This window comes from Rhineura floridana, chromosome 15 (assembly GCF_030035675.1).
Source record: "Rhineura floridana isolate rRhiFlo1 chromosome 15, rRhiFlo1.hap2, whole genome shotgun sequence".
In the NCBI taxonomy this organism is placed as follows: domain Eukaryota; kingdom Metazoa; phylum Chordata; class Lepidosauria; order Squamata; family Rhineuridae; genus Rhineura; species Rhineura floridana.
Genome location: NC_084494.1, coordinates 31,359,622 through 31,383,398, shown reverse-complemented (window position 1 = coordinate 31,383,398; position 23,777 = coordinate 31,359,622). Strand labels below are relative to the sequence as shown.

The 23,777-nt window shown below is 44.6% G+C and overlaps 1 protein-coding gene across 1 annotated transcript; it reads right to left on the bottom strand.

The window, feature by feature from the left end:
* Positions 1–1,439: 1,439 nt before the first annotated feature.
* ERFL (ETS repressor factor like) lies at positions 1,440–22,520 on the bottom strand. The gene is made up of 5 exons (XM_061597754.1): positions 22,457–22,520; positions 7,928–8,162; positions 2,949–3,138; positions 2,359–2,482; positions 1,440–2,062 (listed from the first exon to the last, which is right to left on the bottom strand). Exons 1-5 carry the CDS (start codon positions 22,518–22,520, stop codon positions 1,440–1,442), a joined length of 1,236 nt encoding a protein of 411 aa, XP_061453738.1.
* Between the last annotated feature and the right edge of the window lie 1,257 nt (positions 22,521–23,777).

Below are 23,777 nucleotides of genomic sequence, written 5' to 3'. Positions count from 1 at the left end.
AGTTCTTCCCCACAATTTTGGGAGTGAAAACCATAATTAGAGGTTTCAAGAGGACACTGGAAGCTGGACTCCTGGGCTGTGAACATTTTGCCACATGCCACATTGGCCTGCAAGTGCCCTCTCCCAAGGGAAAGGTGTACCCATTCACAAGACCCAGCTGTGCGTACCCCCATGATACATGGTTGCTGCCCTCGGGTTTGCTACAGCGTATGTGCGCACCATAAAATGTGAGGTGCAGAGTAGTACACTGGAATGGTGGTGTTTGAAATACTTGTATTTTAAAGGGTGATCCACACAACCACTCTGCACATTCTGGCAGAGCCCTTATGAAGACATCTTCACAGGACACACTGACTTCAGGAGGATGCTCAGGGCAGTCCAAGACTAACAAGCAGAAGTGACTTTAAAGGCATCAGTAAGATTGGGAGGCAGGCAGAAATCTGATCCAAGAAGTTCCATCAGCTGAGAAAAGCTCCTGCACTTCCTATCAACAAGGCTTGTGTAAGAGAACTTGCCAGTGTTTTGGGCCACAGCCCACAGTGGGAGAAAGGAGAGAGGCTTTTGAATTTTCTGCCTCAGACAAACTGAAATGTCTTGTACCAACCACAGTAGCAAGTTGGTTGTCTCTGCACCTCATGAGGACTAGAACTTTGCCATTAAAGAGGTGAATACTGTAACAGATTCCTTGAAAGGGAATTTTGTGCGGGGTGGAGTGGGGTGCACTAGAGAGGATTAACTTAGACTGAAATATTTCAGAGATGCTGCAGAACTGGCCAGTGGGCCAGTTTATGGGGTTGGGCTAGTTGGGTTAGAACCAAGACAGATTATGACAAAAATGCACTGAGCTGGTGATAGCTTGCGGGGGAGGGGGGAGAGCTTCAGCTCTTTCAAGACCTGCAGCTGTGAGCAAGTATGGAGAACCTGCGGCTCTTCTAAATGTTGCTGAACTCCAATGCCCAGCATTTTTGACTATTGGCTGTGCTGGCTGCTGAGAGTTTGAGTCTAGCAACACTTAGAGGGCCACTGGCCGTTGCCATTGGTCAGTGGGCAGTAGAATCTGCTCTGGGTTTTTATCTGAAGCATCTTGAACAGCTCCGTGAGAGTTTGGAGCGGATCCCACTGCCCCACTGACATGGAGTCACCAGCTGCTGGCTGCAGGTTGTGCACCTCTGCATTGCTGCCTGTCCTGACCCCTCATCCTTTTCTTGTAGCTTTGTGAGGGCGGGGGAAGAGTATTCCAGCCCAGGGTGAAGGAGTGAGGAGCAGAAGGAGAGAGTGCTTTGGGGAATTAGACTCAGTATATTCAGTGAATAAAATTTTCCTATAAAAATAGAGACATCAAACAAATGTGGTGGGGTCTTTTTTTGTTTGCCTTAAACTCTTTAAGAAGCTGGCTACTGATGCAGAGGACCAGCAGTTAGGCTCCTAGGAGCTTGTGTTCAGCTGCCTGGCAGGTTCTTCCCCTCCTTGGCAGGGCCCAGGCTGACCCCTGCCGTCCCTTCTGGCTGGCTCGCTGTTGCTCCTGCCGTCCAATCTCTCTCCAGCCGCTTGTAATTTTGCACCTGACTCTCTAGCGCCTCCAAGCTGTCAGGGCTGAAATCACAGCCTTCGTTCTCCGAACTACATTCACTCAGATCTGTGATCTCCAACTCTGAATCCGAGCCGGGATCTTCTTTGGTCCCTCGCCCCCCTGATGGACTCTGGGCCCTGGTACCCAGGAGCTCCTTCTCACGATCACTTGTCCCATTCCCAGCCCCACGCAAGGGCAGGGTTGTGCCATGGGGAGGGAGGCAGAGACGGGGGACAGAGCCAGCCCCCAGGGCTGCAGCCCGCTCTGTGCTATCCCCTGGGAGCAGTGAGATGGGCCCTGGAAGCTGAGCTAATGACCCAGACAGGGGGTTGGGGTAGAAGTGGGGGGAGTACAGGGAGGCGGGTAGCTTGGAGCTGCTCAGGGGGAAAGTGCTGGACAGGTAAGGGTTAAAATTCCAGGGGTAATCTGGGAAGGAAGCGTTCCTGCCATACGGAGTCAGCAAACTGGGGGGCTTTGTATATCCGGCAATACCTATGGAGAGAAGGGAAGAGATGTGAGCAACTGGTCCATGCTGAATCCAGCTATTAGCACAGATGATTGGGGGCTACTCCGATATGTTGCCATAACATCTCATTTTACCCTTCAGAGGATGAATCACAACAATATTGAAAGAAAGGAAATAATCTTTTAGGGGAGATGTGTTTGGTTTTTTTTAAAAAAAAAACAGGATCAAGCAGCAACAAACAAAAAGGGATCCCTGCCTTGAAATCAGCCCCTTCCCTGAAATACTCAGAATGCGAATGGGAGAATTAAGTGTTTGTTCTCACCTGACCCCAGGAAAGGGAAGGCAGCATCCAGCCTCAACTTCTCAGTCTCTGTTTGACGTTCAAAGAGTGGGGTGCGGGCGGCAGGGTCCCCCAAGCGGGGGCTAGAAAAGAGGCTCTGCAGGGTCTAGGGGAAAGGGAGAGAGGAACAAATGGGCTACACAGGTCCATTTGTTCAAATGAAGTGGTTGATCTCACTGGCACCTGATCTGACCATCCTGTCCCTGTAGGCTGATTTGTAAGCAAAAAAGAAAAGAAAAAAGAATAGCCACTCTGCACATGCTCCATGGCACTATTCTAGCACTAAGTCCTGACATCAGAATTCTAGATCATGCCAACCTGATCTGAAAACCTGCTCTGCTGTGTACACACTATACATTTAAAGCATGCACACACTGCAAAGACTCCTGGGAACTGCACTTTATCTGTCACAGAGCTACAATTTCCAGCATGCTTGACATACACTTTCCCTGGTGTATGTGTGTGTGTGTGGATGGGTGCTTTGAATGTATTTTAAATCTACACTGGAGCAAATGACATTATATGCCCCTCCCCCGCCCCAAATGTGTGGTTCCCTCTTCTCTTTGTCCTACCTCAGGGGTCAGCGGGGCACAGTCGGTCCCATGGTTGCTGCCATTGAAAGGGTTCTGGGCTAGCAGGAATGGGGAGTTGGCAGCCATGTCCAAGAGAGGGTAGTTAACCAAAACCACTTTGCTGAAGTTAAACTTGTAGGTGAAGCGTTTGCCCTTCGTCTTGTGCAGGATCCGCTTGTTGTAGTAATACCTGGCCAAAAAGAGGGACGAGGGGGAAGGTGAGCTAGCAGCAAGCAGAATGGCTGCAAAGCCCTAGGGGGCGAAAATATCACAGTGGGATGTGCAAAACAGAGACAGCAGCTCACCAAGGGTACACAGAATGAGAGGTTCTACCTCAGGCAAAGGCCTGCATAAATTGTGCTTCAAAAAAGAATAGCCAGTAAAGTGATGTACCCGATGAATATGAAAACAACTGGTGTGCATATCATGTTATTTACCTCTAAGCCTCTCTTATCGAGAGTGGCTGTCTATGCTCATAGCTCCTTGAAAGTTTGGACTAAAACCCAGAGCAGATTCCATTGTCCCACTGACATGGAGCCACCAGCCACCACTGTGCCCAGTGCCACCTTATGACATTGGAATCCGCCCTGACTTTGGAATCAGCACCCTCTAGTGGCACCACCCATTTTGTGCCTTGCGCCACAGTGCCCCTTAGTGGCACAGGAATTCAACTCATCCGCACCAGCTCCAAGCAAAAAGCACCCCCTAGTGAGTAGTAATGTGTCATCAAACTCTATGCTAGCAATAAATCTCCTAGCTTTCCATAAACTAGTGCCCTGGGGAGTTAGCTGGGGTTATCAGGGAGTCTTCAGCATTTATTTACTGGGCAGAGCAGAGATGAATTCCCAGGCTGAGTTAATAGGAAGCGTCAATAGCACTTAGCTTCTCATAAATATTAATTAGGGAGGTGGAATCTCAAATGGCCAGAGAGGTGCAGTTAATTAATAAGCAATAACAAATATCACTGTCAATCAGTTACATAAGAAAGGGTGAGGGTAAGCTGCTGTTAGATTCATCAGTGTTTTGGAGGGGGGGGAAGGAACAGCGGGTAAAAATTATTCCTTCCCCTCTCAAGAATTTAATGGTGTTCTGGGAATCTATCTAAGGGATGGGTTTGTGGTATGATAGTATGTTAAACCAGTATTATAGGTAATAATAATACTTACAGTACAATTCTATATGTGTCTACTTAGAAGTAAGTCCCATTGCTTTCAATGGGGCTTACTTCCAGATGAATGTGTATTGGACTGAAGCCTTAGTACAGCAGCCAGCCAATTACAGAAATCTTATTGATTACTTATATGAATTTTAACCAATTAAGCAATCAACTGATTGATTAAATTTGCCAATGAATAAACCAATCATATGCACATGTCTTTTGTAAGCACAATCTTTAGAAGAGGTTGTTCCTCCTATAGAGGGAGAATGCTTGTTTTAAATGAGATAGTTGCCATGAGAAGCTTAAATTCACCAATAGACAAAAAAACCCTTGCAGTTTAAGAAAGTACCTATAGCCATCAGATATTTCTATCAGAGGAAGGGGGAGGGGAGGAGATTGGGTGGGTGAGCACGGGGCAAAGGGAATGCCCCATTCCTTTGCAAAAGGAAAACATTGTGAACAGAATCATTGTTTTCAGGATTTCCCCCACCTTTTTATTCTATAGCAGACACATGTAGTCTCCCACCCAAATTTACACCACAGCTGTCCCTGGCCACATCCACACCAGACCTATATTCCACTTAAAACAGTCATGGCTTCCCCCAAAGAATCCTAGAAAGTATAGTTTGTGAGAGTTTTTAGGAGATGCCCAGTTCCCCTCACAGAGCTATAAGCTCAGAAGAGGGGCTGACTGTTCACTCTGGCCACTGGATCTCTGTCAGGGGAATAGGAGTATCCTAACAACTCTCAGAGCCTTTCACAAACTACACTTCCCAGGATTCTTGGGGGGAAGCCAGGACAGTTTCAAGTGGAACAAATGTCTGGTGTGGGTGTGCCCCCCTGATTAGCCAAGCCAAGCAGCTGTGAGTCCAGCTGTTAGAACACTGACTGTTGATTCTTACTGAGCATGCCTGTGCTATCATAGACTCCAATGTTACATTTCTTAAATTAATTAAAAATTAGCCATGCATTTTTTAAACTTTTAAACTGCAGAAAATAAAGATCAGAATATGCGGCAAGGTCAGTAATAGGATTACAGGTACTCTGTGAACATGGCTGATTTTTAATAATTTCAACAAGTTATGAGACCACAGAAAAAAGTTCAACAGGGGGCTGGATTTTTTCTCTCTTCTTTTACATTTTGAACTCTTGGTTTTCTCTGAGTGTTTTGTGTATTGCCATGAAAACTTAGGAAAGTTGTTAAGCAAGCATTTCTGAGTTCAGGTCTACAAGTTTTGTAAGATTTTGTTTTGAAGTGTGCTTATGGGAAGCAGCAGAATTGCATGGGGGTATTTTCAATTTAACATGGCGGAATGTGAAAAAATCCATGCTGGCTGTAGCATATAGCCACTCTTGTGGCTGTATAATAAGCTATTATATTGAAAATTAAATATGATAACTTAAACAAACAAAGATCTGTTGCCAAATTAATCAGGGCACCTTTCAAAACAATTTTTAAAAAAGAAAAAATAGATTAATCTCAATGATTTAGGGTGCAATCCTATAGGTATTTGCACTGAGCTAAGGGGGGTTAGGATATGGTGGATCTCTGGCTGAGCCGGCTGAGTCCCTCATTCTGGCTCAGCTACCCCTCCTGGCTCAACCAGGACCAGCATAAATTGAGCTACCCTAAATCCCAAAAGGTATTCTGGGGCTATGGTGGAGGCAGAACTGGGGAGGGGGAGAGACTTTCACCCTATTCTACATCAATTCCTGACTTAAGTTAAGCCAGGAAAAAGGGTGGTCAAAGTAAAAACACACAATAGCTCTGTTTTTTGCTGCCTTTATTTTCTTTCCACTGGGCTGGGCTGGCTGAACATTCATTTTTCCCTTCCAAGGGCTCCTGAACTGAGTTAGGATCTGGGGTGTACTGTAAACCAGTATAACTCCAACTGGCTTAGGTTATGCTGGGTTCCTTGGTGTAGGCTTGCTCTCACTCATTGGGGTCTGCATAACTGACTCAGAAAGCCCTACAACAATAACGAAAAACACAACCTTTTAAAAAAAAAACTTCTTAGTGCATAAGCTTCCCCCTTTTCACTCTCATTCTCTGGGGGCTTTCTTTTTTTCTGCGGGGTTAAGACAAAGTCTGTTTTTTCCTAAATGAAGGAATTCACACTCTCTAGGCAGGCCAGGCACTCATTCTGCATAGGAATTTTTAACCTTTTGAACTTTGCCACTTTCTAGAAGTAGGAAGAGATTTTCCCACCCCCTTCTCCCATCTCACTGTGCCACCACTCCTCCTTTCACACATACATAGAACGGTAGAAAAAGAGAAGGGGGTTGGCCCATTCAGGCAGTTTTTTATCATCATCATGCTTGTAAGGTAAAGAACTTGCTTTGCTGAGTTTGCCTTCTTGGCTGTCATACTAAGACTCACGGTAATTGCATTTGGGCAGAGCTTATGAGTTTTAGGAGGAAACTTAGGCATGGACATTCCTGATCCTAACCTCTGGTATTGGCTCCACCACAAACACATTCTTAGGCATATTCAACTTTTCAAAGCTTCAGATGGCAGGACCCTCACCACCACCACCCAATATGGCAAAATCCGCCCCACCCCCCATTTCACAAGGGGCTTGCTGCATGGCACTGAGCAATGTGGAAGGGGGAGTGGATTAGTAGACAAGACTAACTTCCACTGCTTAGCTCGATATTGACTGAAGGGGTTGTAGCCCATGCTATACCTACTCAAAGTAGACCCATTGAAATTAATGTGCATACCTATATTAGGTCCTGAACTTACAAGATCTGAACAGGGTGGTTCATGACAGATGCTCTTGGAGGTCACTGATTCATAGTGTCGCCATAGGTCGTAATCGACTTGAAGGCACATAACAACAACAAAATATTAGGTCCATTCATTTCAATGGGTTTGCTCTGAATAAAACTTAGCTGGCTGCAATGCAATCTCTGTTACCGATTAGAATTCCTAGTTCATCCATCCTCATGTACAGTGGTGGAGGGGGAACTCCATCTGTTTACCATTCTTTAATTAACCTGGTTTGTGAACTGAGATTAACTAAAGCACATTAAGAGGCAACAAATCCACTTCAGTTTTGCTCACACACCTTTCCGTGGGTTCATTTTACCCCAGGGTGGTATACACACTGGGAGAAATCAAATACCTCTATAATTCTTCCATGGTTAATGGTTAATAATGTATAAATGCTGCCCCCATGTGGTCAACCTAGAGCTTTTGCTGAAGAAGAGGAAATAATAGCAACAAGTTCACACTGTCCACCATCTCAGGTAACGGCTGGCCCTAACGACCCCAGAGGAAGGGGGCACGAATGGAGCATTTGGCTTACTAAAAGGGCCTGTGAATTCTAAGTTATCTTACATTTAATTGTACCTGCCTCCTTCCTTCAGAATCTCCACAGCATCAAGGAGTGCAGCTATGTTTTAGGCCTTGAACAGCTACTTAAATTTGATCAATAACCAAGCAATTTGTTAGAAAATTAATCAGTTTCACAACCTCTTTAGCCAGTAGGTAGTTCTAGAGGTAATATTTAATGGTCTTGGTGAAGCATTTCCCCCCTCAAATGCCTGCACTGGTTGAGAATTATTGCACCGTTAGTATGAAGGAATAAAGAATATCAGAAACAATAATTCATCCTGAATGTTGTTTCAAAAGTAGAAAATCGCAATCAAAATAGACCACAATGCTTCAGCACAAGGCTAGAGGGCGCTGTGATGCTACAGAGCCCAGAAGCCTAGGGATTGCACCCTGCCCCACAGCATAAGTGCTAAAGCTGGCAGGGTCCCGTGCCACAGGGCATCCCCAAGCATTCCCCTTCATCCCATCCCAGTGCCTCACCTCAGGGCCCTGCTCAGTTTGTCATAGTTCATATGGGGCTTGCATTTACGAATGCCCCACAGCCGGGCCACCTCATCTGGATCCTTGATGACAAACTCCCCGTAGTCCCCCTGCCAGGCAATGACATTCTGATATTCTTCCTTCTGCAGCAACTCCAGGATGAAATGCCACAGCTGGATCTGACGTGAGCCAGGGCTTGACTCAGGCTTGTAGGCCCAGTCTGGGAAAGCAAAGCCTGCCAGGAGAGAGGGGGAGGGGGGAGAATTAAACCAGTTGTGATTTAGAAGGAAGCCCAGCTGGATAATCACTTCAGTTTCTAGAGATCATGTATTTTGGTTCCTTGATACACCCTTGCAAAAAGTACACAGCTCCATGAGTTCTTGGCTGCATCTGATGGAGATGAATTCTGGCATCAATGGGTATCCAGTGGCAACATAGGTGCCAAGAAAAGAGATAGGGCCTAGCACTAGTTGGGACAAGACCTATACCTGTGTGCATGCAAAAAAAGAGGGTGTTTGTGCCCTGGTATATCCGAATGTTGCAGATTCCCCTTCCAGGATACAAAGGAAAGATGGATTCTGCATCATTAAATATGCAAAATACAGAGATCTCTTTGGAAATTGATGCATAGTGGATCTGTCACCTGATTGAAAAGGCAATTGATTAAATGGGTTTTATCTGATTAACTAACTGGTCACTCAATTAAATCTAAATACATATTTTTGTATAATAGTTCTGCAGCAAAATGCACATTGTCTTTGGCCTTTGGTGGGGGTGATGCACATATATATCCTAGATGTGTTATGTGAGAAGATGCATTCCCTCCAATGTGAGAGGAAAAAATAGCCTTTTAGGGTAATATTTGCCATCTGCTGTTTTTATAAATGCTTGTATTAATAATAATTTTAAATGATAAATCTGCTCCCCAATTAACTGGGACACTTTTTTGTCAGCCAGAAGTTTTGGAGCAGATTAATCTAATCAAATGGTTAAGCACTGCAGCCCTAGTGTGTCTAGCTAAGCCCCTTTGTAATTAGCTTCCTTCCCGCCACCTGTTATTTCGTGGCACCTAACAGGGTGCTTACTTTGGTTGAGGAAGGAGCATGGGGGGGGAGGATATGGAACAAGAGCAGGCTTGCACAGTTCATCATGACCCACCACACACAACTGTTGGAAGTGCTGGGATACAACTCAGCTTGATGGGATTGGCATGGGGTTAAAGCAGATAGACAAAAGAACATCTGAGCTTCCTAGATTGTCTTACTCTTTCTGACCTAACTTGTGCTGCCCTTCCTTCATGTGCTGACTGATACTCTTAAGCAGGGGTGCAGTCATCCAAGGTCTCAGGGAGGGGTCTTAGACCCCCTTGCTTTCTTGGGAGCAAGGTCCCTATGACTCCAGGGTCCTACAAGCCAAATAGCATGAAAGTATGCTAGCCACTGAGAAGAGTCTTCTAACTTGTCCTTTCCTGCTGATTGTAGTCAATCAGTGAAAAGAGGTGAATCAGCCACAGAGAAGACTCTTCTCAGCAGCTAACACACTCCCCTCTCATGCTGATTGGCTCCTAGGGATGTCTATTGTTGTAGGAGAAGGCATGTATGGGAAGGACTGAGGAGTGTGGTGATGAGTGAGGGGGCATGGCTATGAGGGGGCATGGCATGACGATCATGAAGAGACCCTGCTCTTCTGAATTTGCCAGTACATTACTGCTCTCAAGGTTGCTGACCTCATTTCCTGCTCCTCCCTTCTGGTTTGTCCCACCTTGGGAGAGGAGACATCTTTCCTTTGTCTCTTTCTCTCTCTCCTACAGAGATGAAGGAGCAAGCATGGCTCTTTGCATCTCCAGCTTGGTTTTAGTTAGAACTGGGAACTCTTTTCTGTCCGAGTATGTACTTCCTATAATGAACTAAGCTTTCTTATTTTCCACAGCAAATGTCTCTGTGTGATTGAAACCAAGGGGAAGGCTACTCCTACAGCATTCAATATACAGCCACCTTCCAAACTGTGTGTGCTAACTCTGCTAAATTAAACCAACACAAACAAGCCCCCCCCCAGCCTTCTATGGGCTTGGCAAAGCTCCTAGTTTTGCTGCCTGCAGAGAGGTTGCCAGGCATCTGGCAGAGCAGGATACAGTTGAGTCACAAGGTGTGTAGGCCTAGCCGAGGAAGCCTGGCATTCTGCACTAACTCACACCTTGCCCCACATGTCAGTCAACAAACCAACCAACCACCACAGTATTTTTCTTTTCTTTTGGAATCCATCATTCAGACTAGCAAGATGTCCCTGAATGTTTTATTTATTTTATTTTCCTACATTTATATCCCACCTTTCTTTAATCAAGGAACTCAAGGTGGCATACATATGGTTCCCAGGTGGTGTCCCATCCAGGCCCTGACCAGACCCAAACCTGCTTAGTTTCAGTAAGGTGGTGGCCTCATGTGCCTTCAGACCATACCCTGGGTGTTTGTTTGTTTAAAAAAAAATCATTTGCTCAATGCTTATCCTACTCTTCATCAATACATGATCCCAGGGTGGATTACAAATAAGATAAAAGTACAATAAAATACACCAGGATGAAAATATAACAGCTAAAACATCACATATATTAACAGAGCAATAGTTTGACTACAAATTTACAGAAGCCCTAAATGGTGACTGATGGCTCCATGTCAGTGGGGCAATGGAATCCACTCCTGGTTTTAGTCCAAAGTTTCAAGGCACTGTCCAAGGATCCTTGAAACTTTGGATTAAAACCCAGAATGGATTCCATTGCCCTGCTGAAATGGAGCCTCCAGCTGCCACTGAGCACCCCTGCAAAAGCCTGGATAAAAGAGGTCCATCTTCAACTGGTGCTGAAAAGTCAGCAGTGCTGGCACCAATGCACTTCAGAGGGGAGGGCCTTCCACAGTCAGGATGCCAAGACCACAAAGGGCCTTTCCTGTGCCCCAACACCATGTGTCTCACACAGTGACAGGACCATGAGACCTCCCCAACATACTTTGAAACAGAGGCTGGCTGATATAGGTCTTATTGATTTATAGACTTGCAGAGCTATGCACACTCCTTTGGAAGTAAGACAATTGAGTTCTCTGGGAATTACTTCTGAGTAAAATGTATGGATCAGGCTTAATAGGAAGAGTTGTTTTTTATTGTTATCATGAAGAAGAAATTAATTTATGAATTGCCTTTTGCATGTGTTTCAAGGCAATTTACAAACATACCATAAAACTGCTAAAAAAAAGTTTTTTTAAAACAATACACCCCCCCTCGAAGATAGGCTTTAAAATACAAATGAACTCCTTATTTAAGAAGCAGTCTTGACATTATTTTCTGAGTATAAGAAAGTAGATATTTTCAGCTTAGTTGTTTCTTTTTTTATTTGTTGCAGTATGAGAATACGTTATGGTGTGAATTAATTCCAAAGGGTAGCTGTGTTGACCTGTTGCAGTAAAAAGAACAGTCGTATGGCGCAGTGAGGATTAACAGGTTTATTGTATAGCACAAGTTTTCATGGACTGTAGCCACTGTGTCAGATGTACCCACTGGTATCTGCAGATGGCACACACACCCATATAGAGGGCAACAAATGATCCACAGCGTCCTTCCTCAAAGGCTCCTCCTTGTGATATTTCATTGCCACAATAATTTTTTTAGTCTTTAAAGTGCCAAAGGGCTCTATGTTGTTTTCATATAGATTTAAAAGGTTGCTACACTTTACAAGGAAGAACTCCTGAGTAGTGTTTAAAAAATACCTAAACAATAGGGGAAAATATAATATGAGAAATTCCTACATATGAAGTGGAATTATTATGAGAAGATTTCATTTTAAATGGGGCAGTAAACCAGGTTCCAGTTAGAACTAAGAAAGATTTCCAAACACAGGGATAATTCTTCATTACATGATGAAGATCACAGATTTTAGTATTTAAAACTGTTGAAATTTGAATGATTGGGTTGTCTTTTTATAATATGCTTCTTTGGTTTTTGAATTTCCCCCACTTCCTCAGGAATGTTTTTCATAATGGTCTTCTCCTGCCCCATAGTGCTAGATTGACATTTATCAAGAAGTTAAAGTTTGTCACTTTTGGCCTGAATTGATATATTGGTTTTCTAATCCACTGCATGGATTTATTAGCTTACTGGTGCACAGATGTTTGTGTTATCATCAACACAGCTTTGTGAAAGGTCACTATAATTATTTTACATATATTTACGCATTAACACAGTTATCACAACTTGTATTGGGGCATTTCATTCCCCATGGCTCTCATGGCTAACATTTGTTTTCTCTACACACTTACATGAACATATACCTGCCAGCTTCAGAAAGCAATTCATGCATCTGATGAAGTGAACTCTAGTCCATGAAAGCTTGTGTCATAATACATTTGTGAATAATAATAATAATAAAATTATTCATTGTCTTTAAGGTGCCACAAGGCTCTTTATTGTCATTTTGCTGCATGCAAATGAAGATGGCCCTTTACCATAGAAGTCAAACATATTTTGATGGTCTCTTTTCAGATTGTATTTTTGTCAATGTGTGTGTTCACCTCTTCTGTCTCAGTGAATGGCCTTCTTTACAATATTTTATTGCTTAGTACCCAACGTTGCACCAGGCATGCAAATGTTCATGCACAGATGGTTGCATGCACATGTGCACATGGCTAGACCTCTGCTACAGAGTTTCCTCTTACACTACTTATAAAATATTGCCAGAGACTCTGAGATCTCTCCCTTGAAGTTGAGATGCTCCACTCCTTGTAGTTATTTCCACTTGCAGATCTTAATTCTGCAGTGGACTTTAATAACAACCTGATACACTGTGTTTAAAAGCAGGCATCTCCACGGAGCAGGGATAGAGGACTCGGTCACCTCCACCCCGACTAATTAATCATGGCTAAAAGCTGAGCTCTCTCTGCAGCTCTGGGGGGGATAGACTTCAAGCAGAAGGTGCTAAGGGAAACACTCTGGCCTCTTCTGCACATGAGAGGTCAGGCCAGCCTCCTCAGATCTGTGCCTCTATCTATGAATCTATCATTAACAGGCCTAATGAACTGCTGATCAATGCCTTGATTTTCAGTTACACAGAACACCTTTGGCACCCCTACAGTAAATTGCATTCACTCTCCCGAAGGCCTCCCTGTGCATTACTAGGATGCCAGGGCTCTCGAAGTGTGAGAATAGCCCTCCCAATGGAAGTGTAAATAGTTTGTTGGGAAGTCCTGGATGCTTCGGGGAAGTTGTAGAGCATCTGTTTTGCACACTGAAGGACCTCAGGTTCAAGTAGGGATGAGAATGTGTCCTGTCTGAAACCCTGGAGAGCCACTGACAGTCAGAGTAGGGAATTCTGAGCTAGATGGATTAATAGTCTGACTTGATATAAGCAGTGGAGACTGCTGGTTCCCATGTCAGTACATCAGTGTACAGCACCTTGGACAGCACCTTGAAAGTTCAGACTAAAACCTGGAGCACTGACATTGGAGCCACCAGTCTCCACTGATATAAGGTATACGTTCCTTCCCTTGATGCCTCTCAGTGTCTGTGCTGAGTGCAAAGGGGAGACCATTTGTACCCTTCTCCCCCTTGCGCTAATTGAGGCAGGAAGAGAAGTGCAACTCTTGTGCCAATGGGACCTTACAGGACTGTAAAGTTATGCCCATAGAGTTTCTACCTCAACAACTTTTTTAAAAATTGTGAGTTTATATAGTTCCATCAATGCGCATGGCACTGTACAAAAAATAAATGAATAAAAATGTGTCCCTACCACAAAGGCATACAATCTAACTAAAAATAAAAGGGGAAGATGGGGAGGGGGAGGAAAGAGACTTAAACAGGTAAGGAAAAAGCCAGATACTTCAGGTACACTGGCTATGGAGAATTATAAAGATAAAACCTAAACTGAGATTCCAAAGGCTTTGGGAGAGCAGAAAAGTTTTTAGCTGATATTTAAAAGCAGTAATTGAAGGAGCCGTTCTCAAGTGCTCTGGGAGATGGTTACTGGGGTATGGATTTACCTCCAGGCCCACAGGCTGGAATATTATGGTAGCCTTAGGATACTAAGGTGGAGTGGGATTGTCCAGACCTAAAAAAAACCCTGGTAGCCTTTTATAAATGTTGTTTAACTTACACAATCCATTATTTTAATAAAGTAAAATTTAATTATAATGAAGGGAAAATAAGCACCAAGTGGTTGCCAGTCATATCCAGTGATTTTATACTGATTGGTCAGAAAGCTGGCAGACTGGAGGAAGCATGCTAGTTCTTACTTAATTCTCCCTGCACTCTTTCCCTTTATGTCTTCATGAGCAAAACAGAGGCCGAGATAGAGATACATAGTTTGTCATAAAGATTTTGATTTAAGTCATGCAGGGAGATTTGGGTAAGCTGTACCCTTCCCCCAGTTTCCATTTCCCATCCTGAAAATTGCAATGGGGTTTTGAAACAGCCAGGTATATTTGTGTACATTTTTATATATTCTATTTAACAGAATTTATAATCCATTTGATTGTCATAAAATCTCTCAGTGGTTTACAAGAAATATTAAAATTATCAATTAAAAACAAGTAGTTAAACTGTGTTAAAAGAATTAAAATTAAGAGTAAACTAAAAAGAAATTAAAACACATCAACATCTATGTGTCTGGATAGGCTTGCCTAAATATAAATGTTTTAAAATGGAAATGGACTGCCTTCAATAGGGTTTTCATGGTAAGCCGTATTCAGAGGGGGTTTACCACTGCCTTCCTCTGAGGCTGAGAGGCGGTGACTGGCCCAAGGTCACCCAGTGAGCTTCATGGCTGTGTGGGGATTTGAACCCTGGTCTTCCAGGTCATAGTCCAACACCTTAACCACTACACTACACTGGCTTTAAGCAGGTGTCAAGAAGAGTACTGCGAAGGTGACTGCTTGATGTGAATAGGAAGGGAGTTCCAAAGTGTGGGTGCTGCCACATGAAAAGATTGATTTCTTACAAGTGCAGTGTTATGTGGCACCTGTAACAGTGCCCATTCCATAGACTGAAGAGGTCAAGTGGGCATATATATGGGGTTAGGCACAGTAAGCTGCAAGTAAACTGGTCCCAAGCTGTGGAGGGCTTTATTATAGATCAGGAAACCAGAACTATCTTGCTTTAATTTTGTAAAGCCTGCTCTTGACATTTCCTGCTGTGCTTCCATGACTCCAAGAGTGGAGTCACCATTATTTTAACTACTCTACAGAGCAGAATTTCAGCCCAGATGGAGTTACTGCTATTACTAGCTTATCTGGAAACTTCTTAACACCCTCATTGTTAGAGGGAGGTGATTGGAAAATACATCATTTTCTCGAGCAGCATTTTTTTCCTCAGAGTGTGTTTTAGGAGTCCCACAGAAGTTTCTCTGGAGTCTCCTTAATGGAAGATGAACCTCCCTGGGAGAGAGCTTGCTACCATCATCATCTAGGGAGCTACTGTTTGCTCCCAGACCACATTTACAGTTCATGTGGAGCAACAGGAGGACTAACAATCCTGTCAGAGCCCCCCCCATGGACACATTGTGCACCCCGAGAATCCACTGCAGCATGCAAAAGCTCCTCAGCAGCAGATGGCTTCACACAGAAAGGGTTCACTGACATTTGAAATCCCCTGTTCCAGGGGGAAATGGGCAGATTAATCCAATGCAAATCACTACTTGATTTTTAAAAAGTGAAATAGCAGATCTTACAGCTCCTCGGGGACAAAAAAGGATCAGTTAGGAACTGACTGGGGGTTACTTAGTGGTGAATGAAAGACACTCTGCACATGCTCAGAGGCCATCCTCTAATTATTTACACTTTTTAGAAGGCTATCACATTTCCCCCTTTTTAGGATTCCTTAGTAAATTATGCCTTCTGCCAAATCAACCTGGGTTTTCATTGGGGCTGAGTTTGCTCAGTTCAGGCACCTTAAAAGGCTACATGCCATACAAACCAGTCAAGCCAGCATGAGCCTTGATGACAATCAGGGGAGCGTCTCTCCAGGCCACGCCCCTCACTGGCCCACTTTACTCCCTCCTTTACTCCCTCCTTGAGTGCTTTTGACTGGCTGGGAAGCATGCTTGAACTGTGAGGATGCCTCCTGCTTGCCTCTGTGGAGGGTGGAGAGAGGTGACGGTGGTGCAGAATCCTGCGGGTCTCGTGTGGCTGGATTTGTGTTGGAAGTGTTGGGATGTGACACAGCTGGCTGGAGGTTCGCATGGGGAAAGAGTAGATAGTTCCGAGGAAGCACAAAGGTTCCCATCTGTCTTTCTAACCTAAGCTGTGTTGACCTTCCTTCAGGTGCTGATACTCTTAGGGTTGCTAACCTCATTTGCTGCTCTTCCCTTCTTCCTGGTCTCATCTTGAGAGAGGGGATCTCTCTCTCTCTCTCTCTCTCTCTCTCTCTCTCCTGCAGAGATGAAAGAGCATGCCTGGCTCTTTGCATCTCCAAATTTAGTTAGTTAGGACCTTTCCTATCCAGTATGCATTTCCTACAATAAATATAAGCCTTATTGTTTTCTGAAACCCAGAGTCTCACTGTGATTATATATCATGGGTAAAGTGTGCCCCTTCAACAGGGATGTATTTCTGTGCATTTTTCTGGGGAGGGGGTCCATAGTTTTCATTGGATTCTCAAAGGTCCATAACCCAAAAAAGGTTAAGAACCATGGAGCTACATGACAGTGGGAGGGTTAAATCGTTAGACATCATATAAAAAAGGAGACTTTGCCCTTATTTTTCAAGGTAGAACCAGGGTGGTATAGTAAATAATGCGCTAGATTTACAATGGGGAGAACTGGCATTCAAATCCTGTATAGCCATGATGCTTACTGGTCGAGCAGCGGCCAGACACTAGCCTACCTAGCCAGTTGGTTTCCAGTTCATTTCCAGGCCCAGTTCAAGGTGCTCACATTAGTATTTAAAGCCCTAAACGACTTAGGTCCCAAATATCCAAAAGACCACCTCCTTTCCTACAGACCCTCTCTGGCGTTGAGATCAGCAGGGGGGGCCCTTTTGGTAGTTCTTCCGCCCTCAGAAGTTTGTGGGTGGTGTGGGCCCGGGAGAGGGCATTCTCTGTGGAACTCCCTCCTTATCAAGGTGCATCCGGCAACTTCATTGTACAGCTTTTGGTGAATGCTGAAGACACACCTCTTTACCCTGGCCTTCGACACCTGAGATGTACATTTTTAGGACCCACCCTATTTTCTGTGATGTTGTTTAGGTTGTTTTAAACTGTTTTTAATTATATGTTTTGAGACCCAGTGTGGTGTAGTGGTTAAGGTATTGGACTAGGACCTGGGAGACCAGGATTTGAATCCCCACACAGCCATGAAGCTCACTGGGTGACCTTGGGCAAATCACTGCCTCTCAGCCTCAGAGGAAACCCCCTCTGAATACTGCTTACCATGAAAACCCTATTCATAGGGTCACCATAAGTCAGAATTGACTCGAAGGCAGTCCATTTCATTTCAATTATATGTTTCAAAATTGTTGTATCCCACTGTGGGACCTTTGGGTGAAGGGTAGGAAATAAATAAATAAATATTAAATAAATAATACCTCTCAAGGCTGTTGTGAAGCTAAAATAGGGACATGGGAAAACCCATAGATGATGTCCTGAACTCCTTGGGAAAAGATGAGATGTGAATGCAGAAAAATACATACAGTAAGACTCTTTTCCTCCCCCCTCCCAAACATCAGGCAGCTAAGATTCTTGCTTTGACTGCCCTGCCATGGTTCTATCTGGGGTGTATGGGGGTAAAATGGAATCAGCTGGCTAATGAAACATGCAAGGCTTCTGTCCTTAGAGGCCTAGCATGGAAAAGAGTGCCCTGCGGTTAAAACCATCTCCTTTGATTGTCACTATTGCCCCCAGCCTTCAGCTTGGAGCTACAAACTCCACAGCAGTCTAGACCCTTGGGGGAGATTTTGCTGTGAGAGAGGGGGAAGGTGCAGTTATTAGAAGTGTGAAATGAGTGGGTATGAGATTGCGTGTTTGTTTATTGCTTACTAGGAGAGAATGATCATAGAAGCCAGGATGGCCTTGTGTCACATTGTGGTTGGATTTATATTTATTTTGGATCATCTCTATACAGCAGCTCAAATGAATTCATTTGCAGAAATTCTTCTCTGCGAATCTGGATCTTTTATATTTACCAGATATTCTCTGACAATTCAAATATTAGCCAATGAGCCACTAGATATTTGATGTAGGTTATACATCATGCATTTGATGTCAGGACTGAGAAATGTTGGGTGGTATGCAAACATTTTAAATAAACAATCAGAGTTTTATATTTGACCGATAGTCAGCATGCAGTACCTAAAGGCCACCGTATCCCACATATTTCCACCACAGCAGCCCAATCAGCATTAGGGCAGTAGGAGCCCACATAGTGGGGCAGAGCCACGGAGCCATCCTCCCATCACTGCAGCTCACCTGGACATGGATGAGATGGGGCAGGATGTTGGCAAGGGCAAGGCTGGACAGATGCACCAGTAGAGCCAATCCAGCACTCCTGCAGGTGTTTCCACACAGCTCTGACCTAGCCACCAACCCATCTTACCTCAGTCTGGTCCAAGTAAGCTGCCCATCAGGGACAGGTGGGCAGCTCCACAGCTCTGCTCCACCACCCCAGTCGCTACAGCACAAGAGGGCCTGCTTCAGGCCCCCTACCAGTTCCTATATGGGGAGCAGGTACAAGAAGCAGAGCCTTTTTGGTTGTATCGCCATTATTATGAAATGCCTTCCCAGGGAAACCCACCTAGTCCTCTTTATGTTCCAGAGGGTCCAATAGGTGCAATGCAGCTCTTTGCAAGAGCTAGGTGTTCAGATCATGTTGCTTCTTTTTCTATGTGCTAGTTATATTGGCTCTCTGATCATTTCTGGGCCTGATTTACAAGATATTATTAGCAAAGCCCTAAAGGTTAGGACCTAAACCATTTGGGACCAGTTTACCTGAAGGACTTAGTCTGCTCAAGCTTAAAGATCAGCATCAGAGGCCCTGGTGTCTGGTACACTGATATAAGCCAAAAGATTAACAGGTACCAGGGACAAGAATTTTTTTGTGGTGGCCCCACATCTTTGGAATGTCTACCTTGGAAAGTGCAAATGGATGATTTATGCCACTCTGCATTTGGTTAATTTTAGTGTACTAGGCTTTTTAACAGCAGTTTTCTCTTTTACTGCTACCAACTTATTTGCTAGCTTGTAATTTTAATTATTCATTTGCTAAATATTGCTTATTGGTTTTATGGTTTCATTAGTTAATTTGTATTTTAAGGGATTTAATCCACTTTATGAGTGCTAGGTATTAAATATTTAAATATAATTTCTATGCTTGGTTAAAAGGTGGCATTTTAGGGAGTTGTTTGGGATAGGCTACGTTAAAAAATGTCATTGTTGCTTTTTGATTGTATTGCTATTGTTTTTTCTAAACTGCTTTTAATGCTTAAGTGAGGCATATAGTTGTATGCAATGGTGTTTAGCATTTGATAGTTGGCATGCAATGGTATGTAGCAGTTTTTGTTATTGTTTTACAATTGACTGCTTATGGGCTTTCATATTTGACACCTGTCAGTATCAAAACAATCAAGAGATACCAACAAGTCTGAACACTTGAGATAATGGTTTTGCCTTCAGTGTCCAAATTGGAATTCTCAAGATTAAATTTTGCATGTCAAATTTTGATAGTGAAATAATAGGAATTCCAAATGTCTGTGATTCATTTCAGCTCTGTTGTATATAGCAGCAGCAGCAGTAATGTATAGAATGGTTTTGTCCCATAGCAGTAGTATGTTTGTATGTATCACTATGCATCAAACCAGACTGGATTCGATACTGGGCATCCAAAAAATGGCTTGGGGTCCAGGTACCTAAAGACCACCTTCTCCCATGTATTCCATCCAGAACACCCTAATCAACATCAAAGCCATGGCACCATTGTGGTGGGGCAGAGCCATGGACCTGTGCAGAATTTCTAAGAAGGGAGAGAGATGTGCTGGGGCTCAACCCATCCTTTTTTTGTCTGGAACATCTTCTCCTTCATCTTCATCTATGTAGGTGCTGGTGGGGAGAGAAAGACATTCTCCACATGTTTAGAAGTCCCCTGTTATCCACATACTGCAAGGCTGCCATTAAAGCCTGCCAAAATGGGGCCAGATGTCAAACGAAGCTTTGGTGTGTGTAGGCATAAAAGGCCTAGAGAAAGAGAGAACAGTGAGAGCAGGCCGCATCTGCACAATACATTTAAAACAGTAACATACCACCTTCATAGCTTCCCCCAAAGAATCTTGGGAAGTGTAGTTTGTTGTTTGATGCTGAGAGGAGTCCTTTATTTCCCTCACAGTGCTACAGTTCTCAGAGTGGTTTAACAACCAGTCCCTTTCCCCAAGGAACACTGGGAACTGTAGCTCTGTATGGGGAATAGGAGACTTCTAACAACTGTCTGCACCCTGAACAAACTACAATTCGCAATATTCTTTGGGAGAAGCCATGACTGTTTAAAGTGGTATGATACTGTTTTAAACGTATTGTGCAGATGGGGCCTACAGTTAGCAGGCCAAGATATTTTGAGGCCTAGCAGAAAATCTAAATGGTAAACCCATTTCCACTAACTGAAAAGGGCCCAATCCACTAGTAAGTTCTGTACAGGCCCCATTCAAATGAATGGAAAGTGTGAAACAGTGCAGTAGTATCCCTTCCTTTATTTTCATTGGGTCCATGTACTGAACAACTTAAGCAATGGTCCTCATCATGTCCCAGAGCTTCTTTTGAGTGCCTTATCAGCAGGTCCTGGAATCTGGTTTTGTATGCCAGGGCTCAGCCCTGAGATAGTCAAAATAATAATGCAGAACAGAGTGCCTCTGAGGATGCACAGAGCACCTTCACAACTGCATACGGACTGATTTCACTAATGGACAGACTTCACTCATTTGGGATTAGCATGAAAGGGCTCTCAGGTCATAAAGGAGGATTTCTATAGGTTTGTTTTAATTTCAGATTTTCAGAGTTTCATGGCAGGAGGGAAGACAACGGCATCCAGTTTCAATATGGAAACAATGTACAGGACAGAAATAAAGGCACCCCAATGTTCATTCACACATGATCTGAAATGTATGTGTGTGTGTGTGATCTGCTCCCCTCTGTTTTACCTGCCAGCTGTATAGTGTGATTAAACCATTTGACTGAAACGTGGGTTCAAGAGTCCACTCAGCCACAGAGTGACATTCAGTTGGTAGCCATTTAGCTGATAAATAGGGCTGAGAGACCGTGTATGCTGTGTTAAACAGAAGGGTAAGATAAGAGTGTAATAAATACATACCTAAATGGTACCTCTGTTGATTGCACAGCTAGCTGAGCCCCAACACATACTTAAAAAGAGATTAAATTGTTACGATGGGACCTGAAGGCTCCAGAAACCACAGGGGGCATGGACAGAGGCTAGCAATCTCTGCTTGCAGACACAGATAAGAGGACAAGGATAAGGCACCTGGATTTTCAGCTAAATCCTCTACTTTCTGTTTTGTGGAAGGACAACATCAAAAACTGCACTGTGTGTGTGTGTGTGGTTAAATTTGCTTTGATATCTTGGACAGACCCTTGACCTGTGGAAGGTACATAACAGTGGGGAACATAATTAGCGGTGTCCCACTCAGAGTAGTCCTATTAATGGGCCTAACTTAGGCATCCCCATTAATTGCAATGGATGTCCTCTGCGTAAGACTAGCATTGGGCACAGCCCAGTATAGCTGGATCCGATTTTGCAGCTCACAGCCCAGGAAGAACAGCAAATTGTTATACAATCCCAATTAGGGGAATACCTTTGTTAGGCTAAGCAGAGTGTCACAAGATAGTGCACAAGCCTTCTTCAGAAGTCCTTATCAGGCAGCCGGATGGTAAACAAAGTTAGGGGCAGAGTTAGCTGATAGGGAAGCCCTGGAGTCTGCATCTGGTCACAGCCTCAAGATGGAATGTGGGAAAGGGTAGTTTTAAATCAGTGGTGGCTGGTGGCTCCATGTCACTGAATTCCAGATCCTTGAAAGTTTGGAATAAAACCTGGAGTGGATTCCACTGCCCCACTGATATGGAGCCACCAGCCACTGCTGGTTTAAACTTAGAATTCAGAAACAACAAGTATTTACTGCACAAGAACAAAAACAGAAAGCAGGAAGGGAGGAAAAGGAGAGGAAGGTTGGTTTCTTATCCTGTTACTAGCTATATCTTTTCATTTCCCAGTGGGAAGGGGCAGCAGCAGTGGAGGGGAGATAGGGGAACCACCCTGAATGTCTGTAGGCACTGGAAGGTTGGGATATAAATCTCTTCAGAAATAAACATAAATTTTAAAAAGTGATAGGTATGCCTAAGCCTACCCTGGAAAAGTGGTGGGCATGCTTGGCCTACCTGGATCTACCTGGTCCTGGGAGTTTAAAAGAGACGAGAGAGAAACAACGTCGTTCCCTCCCAGCCAACAGCCCTGGAGGCCCCGATGGGTCAGCAGAGGGCAGGTTTCCGATAAAGCGAAGCCAGTTTTACCTGGAGTCCAGAGAGCAGGAACCGGAGAAGTGAGGAGGAGGTCCGAGACGCAGTTACAGTCCATACTGAGAGAAGGTTACACCTGCAGAGGAGGGCGGGGTGAAGGGTTCGTGAGATTAGAGGGAGGAGTGGAAAAAGAAACGGGGAAAGGTGGGTTTGCACCGTCAGTGAAAGACCGCGGGGTGGGTGCGTTAGAGCAACGGTGGAGAGAGGGAGCTCAAAAGAAACCAGGAGTTTTTTGTTTGTGTCTTTGTGGAGGAAGGCAAGGAGTGAAGGAGACCGAGAAATTCAAGTTAAGCTTTTCCTGCCGCTCCAGAAGGCAATGGGCGCCCCCTCCATTCTAAGGGATCGCTCAAGGACTAAATCTCGGCGCGGGGCGCATCTTGAATTCCGCGCGGCCGCCGGCACGCAAAAAACCCAGCTCAGCTCTGTGCTTCCCAGTGCAAAAGAGCAAAAACAGCCCGGCGCCTCCGACTCCCAGCCTCGCGGCACCGAACACTGTCCTGCCCGCTTCGGCGCTAAAGCCATGGATTATTGCCCCCCGTCTCACCCTGCTGCTGCTGCTTGCTGCGGTATTCGCTAGAAGTTTGCCCCCCTTTCTGTCCACAAGCGGCTTTCAAACTGAAGCACTTGGAATGGGACGCGCTGGGCAGGACGATCCCGGGTCGGAAGTAAGGCGCCCTCACACCTTACAAATACGCCGACGTTGTGTGTTTTTTAAAATCTAAACAAGTGTGAGGTCGTTGGATATATGGTGTTTTCCCCATACCCGCATTGTCAAGAACAAAGAAGGGCCCAGCTCCCTACTGGGAACAAATGTGGCTCCGTTCCCTCGGAACGTGGGAAGGGGCCCTTAGCCTCCCGTGGGCTGAATAGAATTTACTTCCCGGTAAACCTCAGTCGGCGTCAGTCCAGGCTTCTTTGCTGTAGGTTGCGCCTGTGCCGTCGTGCGTGCACGAAATAAACCTGCATGCCTGCAGTTGTGTGAACACAGCCTGCGCAGGGATTCAGGGGCCTGCGTGTACATTTAAGCCAATGGAGCGGCTTGTACATATACCTCTGTGTGTCTGTGCAAATCTGTTTGGCCCTATGGGTTTCCTCGTGTCTGAGAGCGCCTGCCAGCAGCGGTGGGCGCCTCGCTGCCTGCCTCCCCTATGAGAGTCCCCCTTAATCTACCCCTGCAAAGGAGTGCTGGGGTGGTTTTGTTCCGGTTTTGCTGTTGCCTTTTGTAACCCGCCCGCCCCATTGTACCCAGCTCTCTCATCGAAAGAAGAGCCTTTGGGAAAGAGGCGCGAGAAAGCAACAGGGTGGGGAATGGGAA

Excerpts from the sequence above, each read along its gene's own strand:
- ERFL (XM_061597754.1), bottom strand. The coding sequence starts at position 22,520 with ATGGACTGTAACTGCGTCTCGGACCTCCTCCTCACTTCTCCGGTTCCT. Across the intron at positions 2,483-2,948 it reads GTGCCCCGCTGACCCCTGAG|ACCCTGCAGAGCCTCTTTTC; the intron begins GTAGGACAAAGA and ends CCTTTCCCCTAG. Across the intron at positions 2,063-2,358 it reads CTTCCCTTTCCTGGGGTCAG|GTATTGCCGGATATACAAAG; the intron begins GTGAGAACAAAC and ends TTCTCTCCATAG.